At 41.8% G+C, this 14,624-nt stretch overlaps 1 protein-coding gene across 1 annotated transcript in view; it reads left to right on the plus strand.

Annotated features, from left to right (window-relative positions):
• Positions 1–14,624, plus strand: part of ST18 (ST18 C2H2C-type zinc finger transcription factor) — a 66,860-nt gene that overhangs the window by 32,097 nt on the left and 20,139 nt on the right. Inside the window, exons 9-11 of the mRNA XM_049633717.1 lie at positions 4,741–4,856; positions 13,431–13,493; positions 14,365–14,433. Of these exons, the coding sequence (XP_049489674.1) occupies positions 4,741–4,856; positions 13,431–13,493; positions 14,365–14,433 (248 nt within the window). The remainder of the gene's footprint in view (positions 1–4,740; positions 4,857–13,430; positions 13,494–14,364; positions 14,434–14,624) is intronic.

Below are 14,624 nucleotides of genomic sequence, written 5' to 3' on the forward strand. Positions count from 1 at the left end.
TCCTTCTTCCTTCTTTCTTTCCTTCATTTATCCCTTCCTTCCTTCCTCCCTCCCTTCTTCCTTCCTCCCTCCCTTCTTCCTTTTTTCTTTCCCTCCTTCCTCCCTTCCTTCCTTCTTTCTTTCCTTCCTTCATCCCTTCCTTTCCTCTTCCCTCCCTTCTTCCTTCTTTCTTTCCTTTCAAGATTGTTGATTCAGTCCCCCTCTGTAGTAGCCAGCTGTAGAGAACGGGCCTGCCCTCCCAAACTGCTCAATAACCAGCTAGTCCAAGAGCTGAGAAGACCATGGTTCATCCCACTCTACACCACCAAAAGGAAGCCGAATCCTAGTCAGAAGATTTATTGTTGAAGGTTTGGTAAAAAGTCTTATGTCACATGAAGTATGGTATTTACAAAGTAAGCATAACTGTGCCGTATTATTGGATGGATCCCATGAGGACAACACCCACCTTGTTTGGGAGTATCTCCATGTCATGTGCAGGGTGGGATGTAGACTTTCTGTCCCCACCCTTGTGACTGTGCTATAAATGGACCATGGTCAACAGTCACCAGAAATCTTCCCTCCAGTGTTAGACATACTGATTCAGTCTTGAGTAGTAATGAAGAAAATTTGTGTCAAGTGGGTTCTTGTTTTCCTTTAGGGTCTCTTGTATTGTTTGATCTTGGTTATAATTTTTGGCATCAGCAACAATGTCAACATTGCATTCACATTCTGAGACACGCCTCCCATTTGGGGGTCTAGTAAGTGCCTGAGGAACCCTCCTCGGCTATACGTCTTATCAGCCAGAAAATGAGGTCTCATAATAAATATTTTATCTTTATTTCCAATCTCATTTATCTACGTAATTCCAAAAAAAATCTGGATTCACCCTGGAGATTCAACTAGAGTATGTTCTTATCTAATGCTTATATATCTGTGACAGTGTTTTGTTTCCCAGCAAAATCGTGGAGAAAATGGATTTGTTTAGATTAGACTCCTGCTCTTTTCAGAAAGGCTAACTTACTTCAGGTCTGACAGTAGAGACTCTTACTGCTACTGTTTACAACCTAAGCATTCTGAAATCTGGAATCCAGAAGCTGTGTGGAAATTCAGTGTCACTAAGAATAACAAAAGAGGACGTTGAAGATGCTAAGTGAGTTCTCGAGGTCAAAGTGCTTGCCCTAGGTTTGAGCTGACAACATTTTTTAAGCTTAATATTTATTGTCACAGTTATTTGACCATGAGCAATTCATTGCTTGGGGAAACTATACCTGATGGGGACACACACACACACACACACACACACACAGAAGTGTTTCTAAAGCACTGTGACTCCCTAAGACAATTTCTCAGCCCTCGTTCTTTGTGCCTCCTTCTGCACCAAGGTAATCTACAAATAGACAATATTTTTCTCCCCGTTCTGAATCTTGTAAATGAAAACTGTGATACTTGATAGTTACTATTTTGAAAAAATAGATTGTATTCATTGTCCTCGTTGCAAAAGTGGCAGAGGGACACCGTAAGGATAAAGATAAGGAATCTTTAGACACAGTGTCTTATCACCCTAACAATCCTGAAAAGCAGGATTATGGTCAGAGTTTTTGGAGGAGAAAATTGAGACTCGAGGAGGTAAAGTTGTTGGTCCTTGGTCATACAGAAATTAAGAAATGGGCCTAGGATTTCCTAAAATGAAGAAAGAGGAGAAGGGTGAAAATAAAGAGAAGGAAAAGATTAAAAACCACATCAAGTAATGGTGACAGCCGGGAAATATTGAGAAATTAGAAAGGAAAGGGAAGAAGAGAACAATGAAGAAATGGTACTTGGCGAGGTGTGGCCAAGGCAACAGCGGACCAAGCCCCCCTTGACCCTGATCTACAGGACGTGACCACACTTTTCCAGTGAGCCCAATGGGATGCTGTGCTCCACCCAGGCCATAAGCTGTGAAGGGTGGTCGGTTCTGCTCTGACACCCCCGTCCTGCCCGTTCCCACCTCCACCGCCTCCCCGAGCCCTGCCACACAGGACACTCACACACGTACACGCACACACAACCAGAAACAGAGCGATTATTTCTAATTCATTGTTATCTAGTTCATATGCACAACAGTTGCTTAATTTTGGTGGTAATTTTCAGAAAATATTGTCTGTCTCTCTCAGTGAAATAGCCTGTCCAGATGCCCCCTGCAAAAAAAAAATCCTGAATCTGGAAAAAACTCAAAATATCTCGAAAGGAAAGTGCGGAGAAATAACTAGGGCTGTCAGTTGCATTCAACTGTCAGTTCTCCAAAGATTTCAGGGCTTAAAATGTTAAAAGTGCCAGATGCTATTATCTGTTATTCATGTTACCATTATGTTCTGGCCTTTACTGAAATCAATATAAACTTCCATCTGTACATTAAAGGAATTTCATTGCACCCGTATACTTTCTAAATGCAATGCATATATACCACATTCTCTCTTACATGTCCAGAGGATAAAATTATTATTTTTAAAATTATAGTTGAAATTTTGAAAAAAATTCTTCCAAATGATATTGACTTATTTTTTACTGGGTGCTGTTTAAAATTTTTTCTAGTATAAAATGCTTGTGCAACAAAATTAGGAATTCTTTCAGTGATGGTCGTCTGTGTATATGCTCTCTGTAGGTTTCTAGGGGTAGGATGCTGAGTGAAGAAAAGGGAAAAAGACAGTTCTTTCATAATGTAATTGCGTGCATAAGAGTCCATAGTTTTTCTAAGGAGCTGCGAAATATTTAAAAGGTCATATCCAATAAAATTATCCTATTAAAACGTTACCACATGTTCCTATTCCAAATTGAATGCCATACATTCTGCAAGCATTATGTTTATATACATTTTAGTCACAATAATAGCATAAATTTTCATAAGTGATCATTTCTTTCAAAATCCCTTATTCTCTTGCCTCTCATAATGTATAGATTCCGCAGTTCAACAATAGCTTATAAACTTTATATGTTTTTATGTTCATCTATAAATGTACACGCCTTTAGGAATACTTTGTTCTTAATTTTATCATGAAGAAAATAATAAAAGGCTCTTTTTCATTTTATGCCATTTTTAAAAAAAATTCAGCACCTAAACAGAAAAACAAAGGCTGTTTCACACTGAGACAATATTGGATTCAGCATTTGTGTCTACTTTCAAAAAGCCAAGACATTTATAAATTATAGCAGAAAACACTCCCCGGGTGGACTCCAGATAGCCCCAAATGGTGGTATTGTCAGGTTTAAGGTCTTATAATTAGGAGTTGTTTCATGTTAGGCATTTACACTGTAAAGCTTGAAAAAGATAAGCACCATCCGTCTATTTTGCTGTAGATTCCATAGAAGGAGCGTCAAAGTGGCATTTCTTTTTGTATCTTACAAGGCAGCTACTATCAGGCACCCATTTCTCTTTATTTTTAAACGGTGCATTATGATCTCCTACTATTTTCAAACATATATCCATTAAATAAAATGGAATACTTAGCACTATAAAGAATATACAGAAAGAAGTTGGACCAAACCAGGTTTTATTAATTTGGTCTGTGGATGGTGTAACTTGAGATGGTTTACCAATGTATTTACCGCTGTGTGGTTTTGTGGAAAACAGCCGAATTGTTATCCAAGTAATTAATGAAGATGATTACACGTGCCTTTATGACTGAGCTCAAGGTTTGAATTTTTCCTTGGTTGGGAAAAAACCCAGGGATTTTGTTTTCCCACTGATTTTGAGTGTAGACTCAGAATTATTAAAATATATTATATACGTTTTTTTATATATATTATATTTTGCCATCACATTTTTATATCCATTTGACTTAAATGAGATTTACCTTGAATAATTCAGAATAGTTTTCTCATTTTCAACAGGTCAGTACTTTTGAGAATTAGAATAGTTTTCCATATTAGTTAATCTGATTTTAATATTAAATCCAGGAAGCATTATATTTACTGGATATAAGCTTAAGGATGAATGTAAGCTAATTATGTAATTGAGGAAAACCATCATTAGTTTTCTGTAAGATAATATATCAGACGGTCTATAAATTATTTGAAAGGATTAATAAATCTTCCTTATGAAATCAAGATCAGTTTTAAGCTTAAAAGAAGGCCACAAAAATGAGGGGTAAGCCAGCAAGAAATTCCATCCAATGAGTAAAAGCATTACAAGATACTAAGCAAAAGAGGTAACTTAAGAAAATAGGAAATGATGTGAGAATAAAAGCAATTATCCAGAAAGATCAAACCAAATGCCTACATATTGTGGACCAGTTATTACATCTTTAAACAATTTAAATGTTAACTTTTTGTATATCAGAAAGAACATTTTGTTAACCTAAATTTACTTATTCTTTTTCATTTAAAAATGTATGGTTCACTTTTGCAATATTTCTTTTGTTTTACCAATGACTGCTGTGTACGTAAAGAACTATTTCTACATTCTCCAGGAAACATTCATTATGCAATAAAATCAGAAACATATTCACTATATAGCTCAAGAAATGCCCCTATAGTTATATTTGCCAAAATGTCCTCATGAATTATAATTTTCTTTTCTTCACCAAGGATAGAGGTCCATCCTAATCACGATATCATTATACTTTATTAGCTCATTAATTTTGAGTCCAAATCCAATGAGGAACTTCAGCTAAGTCATTAAGCTAAAACTCAAATTCCACCCTGATGACTCCGTATACAGTTGTCTTTTCAGGTTCCCTAATGCCTTCTGTGCTTCTGTATTTTTTTTTAATTTATTTTTTCCAGAAAGACCCTGCGAGCTCTCTAGAAAATTTAGAGGAAAAAAAGTTTCCTGGAGAGGCCTCCATACCAAGTCCTAAACCCAAGCTCCACGCGAGAGACCTCAAAAAAGAGCTCATTACGTAAGTCATCTTCAACGGCATATTCTGCGAGATTCTAGAACTAGGAGACTCAAGTTCATAATTTTGAGGAATCACATCCTGATTTGTATAGCTGATTTTCGGAATGTTTTAGGACAATTTCAACCAGTCGATAGTTAAGTGTTCGATACGTACCGAAATTTCTGCTTAGAACTAAGAGAATTACAAAAATCAAAGTGTACGTGACGAGACTTCATGCTAAGAAATGATTTAAAAACACAAAACCAATGTAAACCAATTAGAAATGTTTACATTTTTTGTTCTGTTTGGCTCATCAAAATCTTTCGTTGTGCTTTGTTCTATTGTGTCTTTGTAGTACCAGTTGCTAGTCTCATGGCCGTAGACAAAGTTTTTTAACTCATTTGAACCTCCAGTTTCTTAAATGTAAAACAGGGATATCAATAGTCATCTCATGAAATTGTGAAAATCTAATGAAATAATCTATAAGAATATATAAAATGCCTAGCAGGTAGAATGTTCTCATTTTGTGATCATTATTACTACCTGCGGCATAGACTAGCTCACAGTATTCTATGTAAGATTATTGCATTTTGTCCACTAAAGGCATAAATACTTTTTTAATGGGGAAGTACATTAATTCATGTTCCTATTGAAATTTTTTTTTGATAAATTAATCACATTTAGTGAGAATTTAAACAATTATTACATTGAAAATTTTAAAATATTACACCTGTGTTTGAAATACAGGCAGCAGCCATTTTCTTTTTGATTTTACAATAAATATTAAGTACCTGTCAGTAAACTAATGTTCCTTTCCATAACATAATTAACAGTACTGTTATCACACAGATGATACGAAAAACTTACTACCCGTCGGTCTAACCTCCTTCGCAGACTCACAGATTTTCCTGGGAGGCAGAGACCGGGGTGCCTGGGTGGCTTAGTCGGTTGACTCTCGATTTTGGCTCAGGTCATGATTCCAGGATCATGGGATCAAGCCCTAAGTCACGTTTCATGCTGAGTGTGGAGCCTGCTTAAGATTGTCTGTCTCTGTCTCTCCTTCTGTGCCTTTGCCCTGCTTATGCTGTCTCTAAAATTAAAAACAAAACAAAACAAAAACAAAGCAGAGTCCAGCTTTTTCTTTTTGAAGAGGAATTTTTACATTTAATTTGGGGATTCTGTTAGAAATCAATTACCATTTTCGCCGTGATGAGTGTAGTGATGCTCTGCAGTCAGTGGTGATGATGGAGTGAAAGATCCAGAATCCATTCTTCTTTATTTTCTATTATTTTTATTATTTTTAAGTTTATTTCTTTATTCGGAGAGAGAGAGCACAAGCAAGGGAAAGGCAGAGAGAGAGGGAGATAGAGAATCCCAAGCAGCCTCTGCACCGTTAGCGTGGAGCCCGACACGGAGCTCAATCCCACAAACTACGAGATCGTGACCTGAGCCAAATCAAGAGTTGGATGATTAACCACCTGAGCCCCCCGGGTGCCCCAGATCCAGAATCCATTCTTAAGAAGTCACATCTTTTTAGGGCTATTTGGGTCTAGCTATTCTCTCTATGGCAGTGGAACAATTGTTAATTTATTCAGTAATAATTTTTAAAAAAATTTTTAATGTTTATTTTTGAGAGAGAGAGACAGAGCATGAGTGGGGAAGGGGCAGAGAGAGAGGGAGACACAGAATCCGAAGCAGGCTCCAGGCTCCGAGCTGTCGGCACAGAGCCCGACACGGGGCTCGAACTCACGAGCGGTGAGATCGTGACCTGAGCTGAAGTCGGACGCTCAACCGACTGAGCCACCCAGGCGCCCCTTCAGTAACAATTTTTCGCATGCCTACCCTGTGTTAGTAGGCACATATAGATGCTGGGAATATAGGAGCAGACAAACTCTGCCCTTCCAGAAAGTGCCTCCAAGGAAACGAACGGGGTGTAGGGATAGAGAATGTTGCTTCTGGATTGGTTGAATGAGTTGAAGAAATGTTCGTGTTTTGGTCAGAGGTTCTTAATCTGACCCTACTGACCCCAGAAGATCCAAGACAGTGCTTCAGGGAGTGTGTGAACCCGACGGCATTTCATGTAAATGATTTCTTGGGTAGGGGGGGTAACGGTTTCCATCACCCCTTGGAGAAAAGGGTTCTGTGACTCAGAAGAGTTTAAAGACCAGGGCGCCCGAAGGCAGTAAGCACCAGCTAAGACTGCGGTAGAGGCTGGGAGCCGGGACCAGCTTCGGGGGCGGGCAGAGGCCCTGAGCTGAGCCCTGAGGGCCAGCTGGACCTGGAGAGAGAGTGAGAATGGAGCCAAGCAGTGGAGGAGAGGGCCTGGCTGCAGGTTTGCACTAGCAAGCCGTGGGCTTTAGACAGAGAGGTGAGCTAAGGGTGTGTACCTCAGGGGGAACAGTGCGCAGAATTATCGTGAGGCTGGAGGCCCTCGGGGACTGTGTTAGGAAGGTCATCTAAGACACCGATGTAGAGATTCAGACGTGAGATCATGAGGCAGTGGCCCCTGGGAGATGATGCTAGAGAAAGTCTAGAAAGAAAGGGACAGAGTGCTCATTACAGAACTTGAGGAACACACCTGAGCAGTGTGAAAACAGAAGCCCACAGAGAATGCAGAAATGAGGCCGTTGAGAGGTTCGGGAGGGTGACCGTGGCGAATGATTGCCATGGGAGCAAAAAGCTAACAAAATGCCAAACTGGGCATTGGGTGTTATTGGCTTGCACCCTAAGTGCAAAGAGGTTAAGAAAATGCTGAACAAACCTTGGGAAAATGGGTCTTACAAAGTCACGGAGGCAGAGAAGGGAGCACGAGGTGGAGAAATTCAGAGAAGTCTGTGCGCAGGGACGGCGCAGGGACAGCCACCGCATCAGTGCAGTGACAAAAACTAAGATTGTGGACCTCGCCCGGCTCTCACAGCCTCATTCGGCCAGCCTTGGAGACGGGCGACCGTGTGTCGTCGGAACTGAGGGCGCGATTCACACAAATTCCTTACGGACATGAGTTGACCTGGGCCTGTCAGACCGAAGGCGCCGCTAAGTTCCTTCTCCCGAGTTGTCGAGTTGTCGGGCAGGGGAGTAGAGATACCAGGATAGACGGTAAGTGAGGAAGGGAAGAGGCGAAGGGGGTTTCAGGCAAAGACAAGGCAGGAGCCGCTGGTTTTCTACATTTACATCCCCAGCAGGTGGGATAGTCCTGGCCGGGTTGTGTTTAACGTGAGTGAGGGAGTGAAATGCAAGAAAATATTCTCTCTGTACGTGGTGAAATATTAAAGCGCATTCTTACACAAGTATATTTAAAGCTGCCGATCAATGAGACTTTCTAGCAGAAAGTAACCCTTTCACTTAGGCACCAGCATCTGTTCCTTCTCTTCTGAATCCCTCAGCATAAAAGTATGTTTAAATTTTTCTAGTAAGAAAACTTAAAAGCCCTCTCCTGACCTGCTTTTCACCTCAGCCCCCGTCTCTTCAAGAAAGCTGCCTCTACTGCGTGACTCAGTTTCTCCCCTGAATTTCTCTCAGACAGGCTTGTGCCTTCACCGTTCCGCCCGAAGCGTCCCCAAGTTCTCCAGGGGACCCATCTGGTGTGAGTTCTTGGTCCCCTTGACCCTACTTGCCGGGGCTGCAGGATTCAGCAGAGCTGATCACATCCTGCTCTGTCTCCAGCACCTTCCAGGGAACCACACCTCAGGACAGTTTCCCACCTCACCTAGGACCCCTTCTTAGACTCCTGGACAGCCTTCCAAAGGCAGAATGTCTCAGAGCTCAGTCCTGGAACCTCTTCTCTCCTCTGTCTACACTCAGTCCTTTGGATGTAGGATGATGTTGGAACCATCTCTACTCCAGGGACTCCCAGGCCTATGTCACCTCCACTTCCAAGGGCCCGTGGGCAATGAGCTGTCCCCTCCAGGTAGGACTCTGCCCCTCCCTCTCCACCAGCCACCCCTTCTGCTTTTCCCCTAAGGCTTCACGGCCTCACTATTGCCATTCCATCCGCCACACCACGGACTTCTGCAGGGATCTCCCTCGACTCTTCTCTCAGATGTCACTGCCCTGACGGGTCTTCCTGGCTACTGTAGCCGCCCCCCACCCCCAGCCCTCATGCTCCCATCCTCTTTCCCAGATCTCCTGTGGTCCCTCAGTATTTAACACACTCATACATCTTGCTCGCCTGTATTCTCTGTTGTCTGCCTCCCCCACTAGACCAGGGGGGCAGGAGGGCAGGGGGGCAGGGGAGTTCTTTCATTGATTTCGTGTTCTCCTACATCCACGCCATTGGTAAATGATATTTACCATGCTGCCTCTTCTTTCCCAGCTGCACGAACATGAATCGGGAGCAGGGAACACATCTTAAATGCTGTTGCAAACCTTGCACATAGGAAGTGTTCGATGAAATTATTCCTAGGGCAACATTGGTTTATTGGGTTGACCTGTGACTGATATTTAAGTAATCTTAGATTACATTCTTTATGGATTTCATAAAGAATTTAATGTTCACCTGGAGCCTGGTGGCTGGAACAGTGTGATGGGTGTAGTACCAAACACACTAAAGGTTCAATTTCACCGAACACTGTTTCTTCCCAGAGGTGACCTGGGGTCAGCCATATACTTTCTCCCTCGCGGGAGAAAACTTCGTATGGATTTTGTGTCTGCATCTTATTTTAAATCCCTTCAAAAATGGCAAAGTTTCATCCTTTAAAGGTCAATATTTGCAAAACGTAAGAGTCATTCCAAACTAAATGTAGTGTGAAAGATTGATAATTAACCTGCATTGTCATTTTGAACAGAAAAATGAAGTGAGATTATTTTGTGATGGGCACTTCTTGTTTTTTATTTTAATTTTTTTAATGTTTATTTTTGAGAGAGAGACAGAGAGAAAGATAGACACAGAGCAGGGGAGGGGCAGAGAGAGAGAGACACAGAATCCAAAGCAGGCTCCAGGCTCTGAGCCATCAGCACGGAGCCCCACGTGGGGCTCGAACTCACGAACCGTGAGATCATGACCTGGGCCGAAGTCGGACGCTTAAGCGACTGAGCCGCCCAGGCGCCCCTTGAAATCCAGTTTCTGAAGACAGTTGGTGGGAAGTTCCACAGTACGTGTGGTGTCGGTGAGGAACTGGCTGAGTTCCCTTCACGCTGGACCGTGTGCCCTTTCTCAGACGTTGGATTCACTACTTATTCTTATTTTTCTTAATTGTTGTTTAAAGTTTATTTATTTTGAGAGAGACAGAGCACAAGTGGGGGAGGAGCAGAGAGAGAGGGAGACACAGAATCCGAAGCAGGCTCCAGGCTCTGAGCTGTCACCACAGAGCCCGACGCGGGGCTCGAACCCACAGACCGCGAGATCATGACCTGAGCCCAAGTTGGAGGCTCAGCTGACTGAGCCACCCAGGCGCCCCTGTAGTGGGCACTTCTTGCTGGGACAAAGCAAACGAGAAAGAGGAAGGCTCTGAAAACATTGGGAACAGTTTTGGGAATACAGTCTTGAATTCCTGGGAAATTAACTCTGTAGAGACCTCGTGGCTCTTTCCGCATCTTCCAGATGAGGTGCCGCTGATCTTCATGTAACTGCAGTGTAGTTCACTGGTTTTGTTAAAGTCTGACTACTCTATAGTTTCATCCTTTTTAAAAATTATGTTTTGCTTTGTGTTTCTAACAGATAAATGTACCTTAATTACTTACCGGAAACTGTTTGCAGAACAAGATTTTTTAAAGTTTTTTTGTTTATTTTGAGAGAGAGAGAGTGAGCACAAGTGGGGGAAGAACAGAGGGGGGCGGGGGGAGAGAGAGAGAGAATCCCAAGCAGGCTCCACACAGTCAGCACAGAGCCTGATGAGGGGCTCGAACTCACGAACTGTGAGATCGTTATCTGAGCTGAAACCAAGAGTCAGAGGCTTAACTGACTGAGCCATCCATGTGCCCCAAAATAGGATTGTTTTTAATGTTTGTTTATTTTTGAAAGAGAGGGAGAAAGAGAGTGGCGGAGGGGCAGAAAGAGAGGGAGCGAGAGAATCCGAGCAGACTCCCGCTGGGCTTGGAACCTGAGAGGGGCTCTATCTCACGACTGAGAGGTCAGGACCTGAATCTAAATCAAGGGTTGGATATTTAACCAACTGAGCCACCCGGGTGCCCCTCAAAATAGAATTTTTTAATGTTGATTAGAATAAACTGTCTTAGAATTTGAGGCCACTCACTAAAGGAACTAGCGTGTTTCCTTTCTCCAAGGTTAATACTTTCATTTGCAAACCTTCCCAGAAGATTTTGCCCAACTAGTTAGGCCCATGTGATTGTGTAAGATTTTTCACTGCAGACTTGTTTTTGTTTTGTTTTGGTTTTGTTTTTCATTTTTTAATGTTTATTTATTTTTGAGAGACAGAGCACAAGCGGGGGAGGAGCAGAGAGAGAGGGAGACACAGAATCCGAAGCAGGCTCCAGGCTCCGAGCTGTCAGCACAGAGCCCGACGTGGGGCTCGAACCCACAAACCGCGAGATCATGACCTGAGCTGAAGTCGGACGCTTAACCGACTGAGCTGCCCGGGCGCCCCTGAAGATTTGTAATTTAAGCCAGCTATCAGAATCTGAAACAAAAGCTTTTCCCACAACACCGACATCTCCAATCCTTTCTTTATTCTTCGACCTCTTTATACCACCAAACTTAAAAAAAGTAATTAGCAACTAATTAAATTAATTAATTAGCTTTATTATTTTACCTCCTAAATAGTTTTAGCTGATTGATTTAAAAATCACTGGCACTTCCTTGCCTCTCCTGGCAGTATTAACAGGAGTCATTTAAAAATAGAAATGAAATGAAATAATAAAATAAAGCGCATACAATGCTGTTTTTGCACACTAGGTGGCCATGCATTTCTAAAGCAAGGATTCCCAGGCAATTAAACACATCTCTCACGCTCTGAATATTCCAGTTGCTTTAGTGTTCAAAAGAGATTGTTTCTTCCTTTAGTGGGTGAACGGCACTTGCAAGATCACTCAGCTCAAATGTTGATCGTTGTTCTTTTTTTTTTTTTCTTTTCTTGTTTACATACATCTATAGCTTTTGCATTTTCCTTTCTGAGAACCCATCTAGGGAAAGTGATGGGGGAAGAGCTAGGCAATTCAGCTTAGATCAAGCCCTAAAAATCAAACATCTCCCTGAGAGATGGAAATGTTCTAAGTCTTACAGTCTCTTTAGATTACCTGAAATTGATTAGAAAGTAGCTCACAGGGGAAAAACACAAACAAAAAGAAACTTAAAAGGTGGTATTTCAAAAAGCCTTAGATGTTGGCAATTTGTCTCTAAATGTCCCTTCAAAGAGGTAAACTCTGTATTCTACACATACGGGTAAGCCTTCACGTTAGGCAGCGTGTCAGAGAAAACCAGAAGCCTGAATGATGTAACTGATTTTTCCTCTGATTAACATGGCCACAAATAGCACTGAGTAGGCTGGGGTCAATCTGCTTACTCCAAATGAGTGACTTTTGAGCAGCATCAGAGGAAAATAAATGACTGAGAAACCAAGGAATCTATTAACTACAGAAACAAATCCCCTTACGTTATTTTTAAAACACATAAGATGTGCAGAATGTGACCAGCTTCTGAGATAAAATGGAGTGCACCAGTACCGACTCGAGGCTTTGGCAGGTAGCCTGGAGAGCCTACTGCTTTGGTTGTTAATTAGCAATTGTCTATGTTGGTTTTAAGCTTTAGACGAAACTGATCCCAAGCTTTAATAACTAAGTTTCTTATCTGCTTCTGTATCGTCAGCAACTTTCCCATCTAAAATGTCAGCTTACCTTTCCAGAGATAGGTAGTGTGTTCAAAGATTTTCTTTTTCAGGCACTTTTTAAAAATGTATATGAAGTTACTCTGATGCCCTTCCCTTAAAAACTCACAAAAATTCCTTTCTAAAATCTGGTATGTACTTGGTGCCAGTATTCCCAAGAGCCATTCTCGTCATAAAGCGCGGGTTTATGACATTTGTATTTTCAAAGAAATCAGACATCATTGGTTGTTGACTCATAACATCATGAGGGCATATATTTGCGCATCGCCTTCCTACATGATTCGAGTCAGAGAACTAATGTGATATTGAAAACGAATACCTTCAGGGGCACCTGGGTGGCTCAGTCGGTTAAGCGTCTGACTTGGGCTCAGGTCATGATCTCACAGTTCATGGTTCAAGCCCCTTGTCAGGCTCTGTGCTGACAGCTCGGAGCCTGGAGCCCGCTGTGTCTCCCTCTGTGTCTCCCTCTCTCTCTGCCCCTCCCCCACTCATGCTCTGTCTTTCTTTCTATCAAGAATTGATCACGGTTAAAAAAAAATTTTTTTTAAAGGGTCTGACACTCAACCAACTGAGCTACCCAGACTCCCCTAGTTTAGAAAAAAAGAAAAAGAAAAGAAAACGAATACTTTCAGATCTGGCCAGTCTTCTCTTGCTAGTCTCCTGGTTCCTGTAGGACATAAATCCTTAGTTTGCTAGCCCCTGCGTGTCCTGTACTGTGCTAACCGATCTTGAAAAGAGACGATACATCATAACCTACAGACACAGCAAATGAATCTGTGGAAAGTGCTTGACTTTATGTATATATTTTTTGACTCAGCTGTCCAACGCCAGGATGTGACGGAAGTGGCCATGTCACAGGGAACTATGCGTCCCATCGCAGGTACCTGATAGCCTACAACATCTTATTCTAATGTAAATACTTTGTAAATCCTTATTGTCACCCATTCAAGAAAGGCAGTATCTGGATTCCGAATTGAAGAGTGAGTTAGTTGCGGTTGGGGGCATTTTGGGTTTTTTTGTTTTTTGTTTGTTTTTTTGTTTTTTGTTTTTTGTGTTTTGTTTTGTTTTTTTTTTTTTTTTTCAGAAATAAAGGGAAGTTAAATCTTCTGGCTTTTTATTTATATGGTGTAGAAATCATGATTTTTGGTCAAAAATGTTTTTCTGGTCCTATTATGCAGATCATAAACCAAAAGCTAGAGTTTATGTCAGGGCTTTGGTTCTATCTAGCTTTAGGACTCAAGTGAAACCAAGGTAAGACAGTAGAGTGACTTGGGTTGACCATTCACCTTGTCAGATGTGGCATCCTCCGCCCTGGGCAATTAAAAGGTCAGTGTGTTAGATGAAGCAAGGCAAAAAAGCTGGGTTTAGTGTCTCCACTTACCTCTTCGTTGATGTGATTCGCTTTCCCTTTGGGCATTGGTTTCAACCTTTAAGCCACCACAGCTCGTTGTGCAGTGGAAATGAACTCCAAGTCAGTAATCATCGTATCACTGAGTTCTAGAGTCGGAGAGACTCGTTGGGTTAAAGCCCTTCATTTGATAGCAAACCTGAGTCTGTGGGAAATAACTGAGGGGCCCACAAGCCCAGACTGGTCAGGGTGGCAAAGCCAGATTCAAACCTGGTTGTATTTTTCCCAATTTTCGGTCCCCAGTAAATTTAGCATTTATTCACAGACTCAAGATGCCATTTGAGTGGGATTTGTACATGTCAGTGTTGTGTGTTTTGCTTTTGTTTTTCTCATCCCTCTTTAGTGTTTCTGGATGTCCTTTAGCAGATAAGACTCTTAAATCCCTCATGGCTGCAAATTCCCAGGAGCTTAAGTAAGTATTGGAACCAAGACTTCCTTGCCCTGCACCCTCTGAGTCAGGACTCCCCGCGTTCAAGACCCGTGGGGTCCGTACTAACAAGTAGTAAATCACGCCTAACGAAAGTATGACCAATGCACTCTTTCACCAAAAAGTTCAAATGACTAAAACCAACTCCCTCTAATTTGATTTAGTTAATTTGCTCG

Source organism: Panthera uncia, chromosome F2 (assembly GCF_023721935.1).
Source record: "Panthera uncia isolate 11264 chromosome F2, Puncia_PCG_1.0, whole genome shotgun sequence".
In the NCBI taxonomy this organism is placed as follows: Eukaryota; Metazoa; Chordata; class Mammalia; order Carnivora; family Felidae; genus Panthera; species Panthera uncia.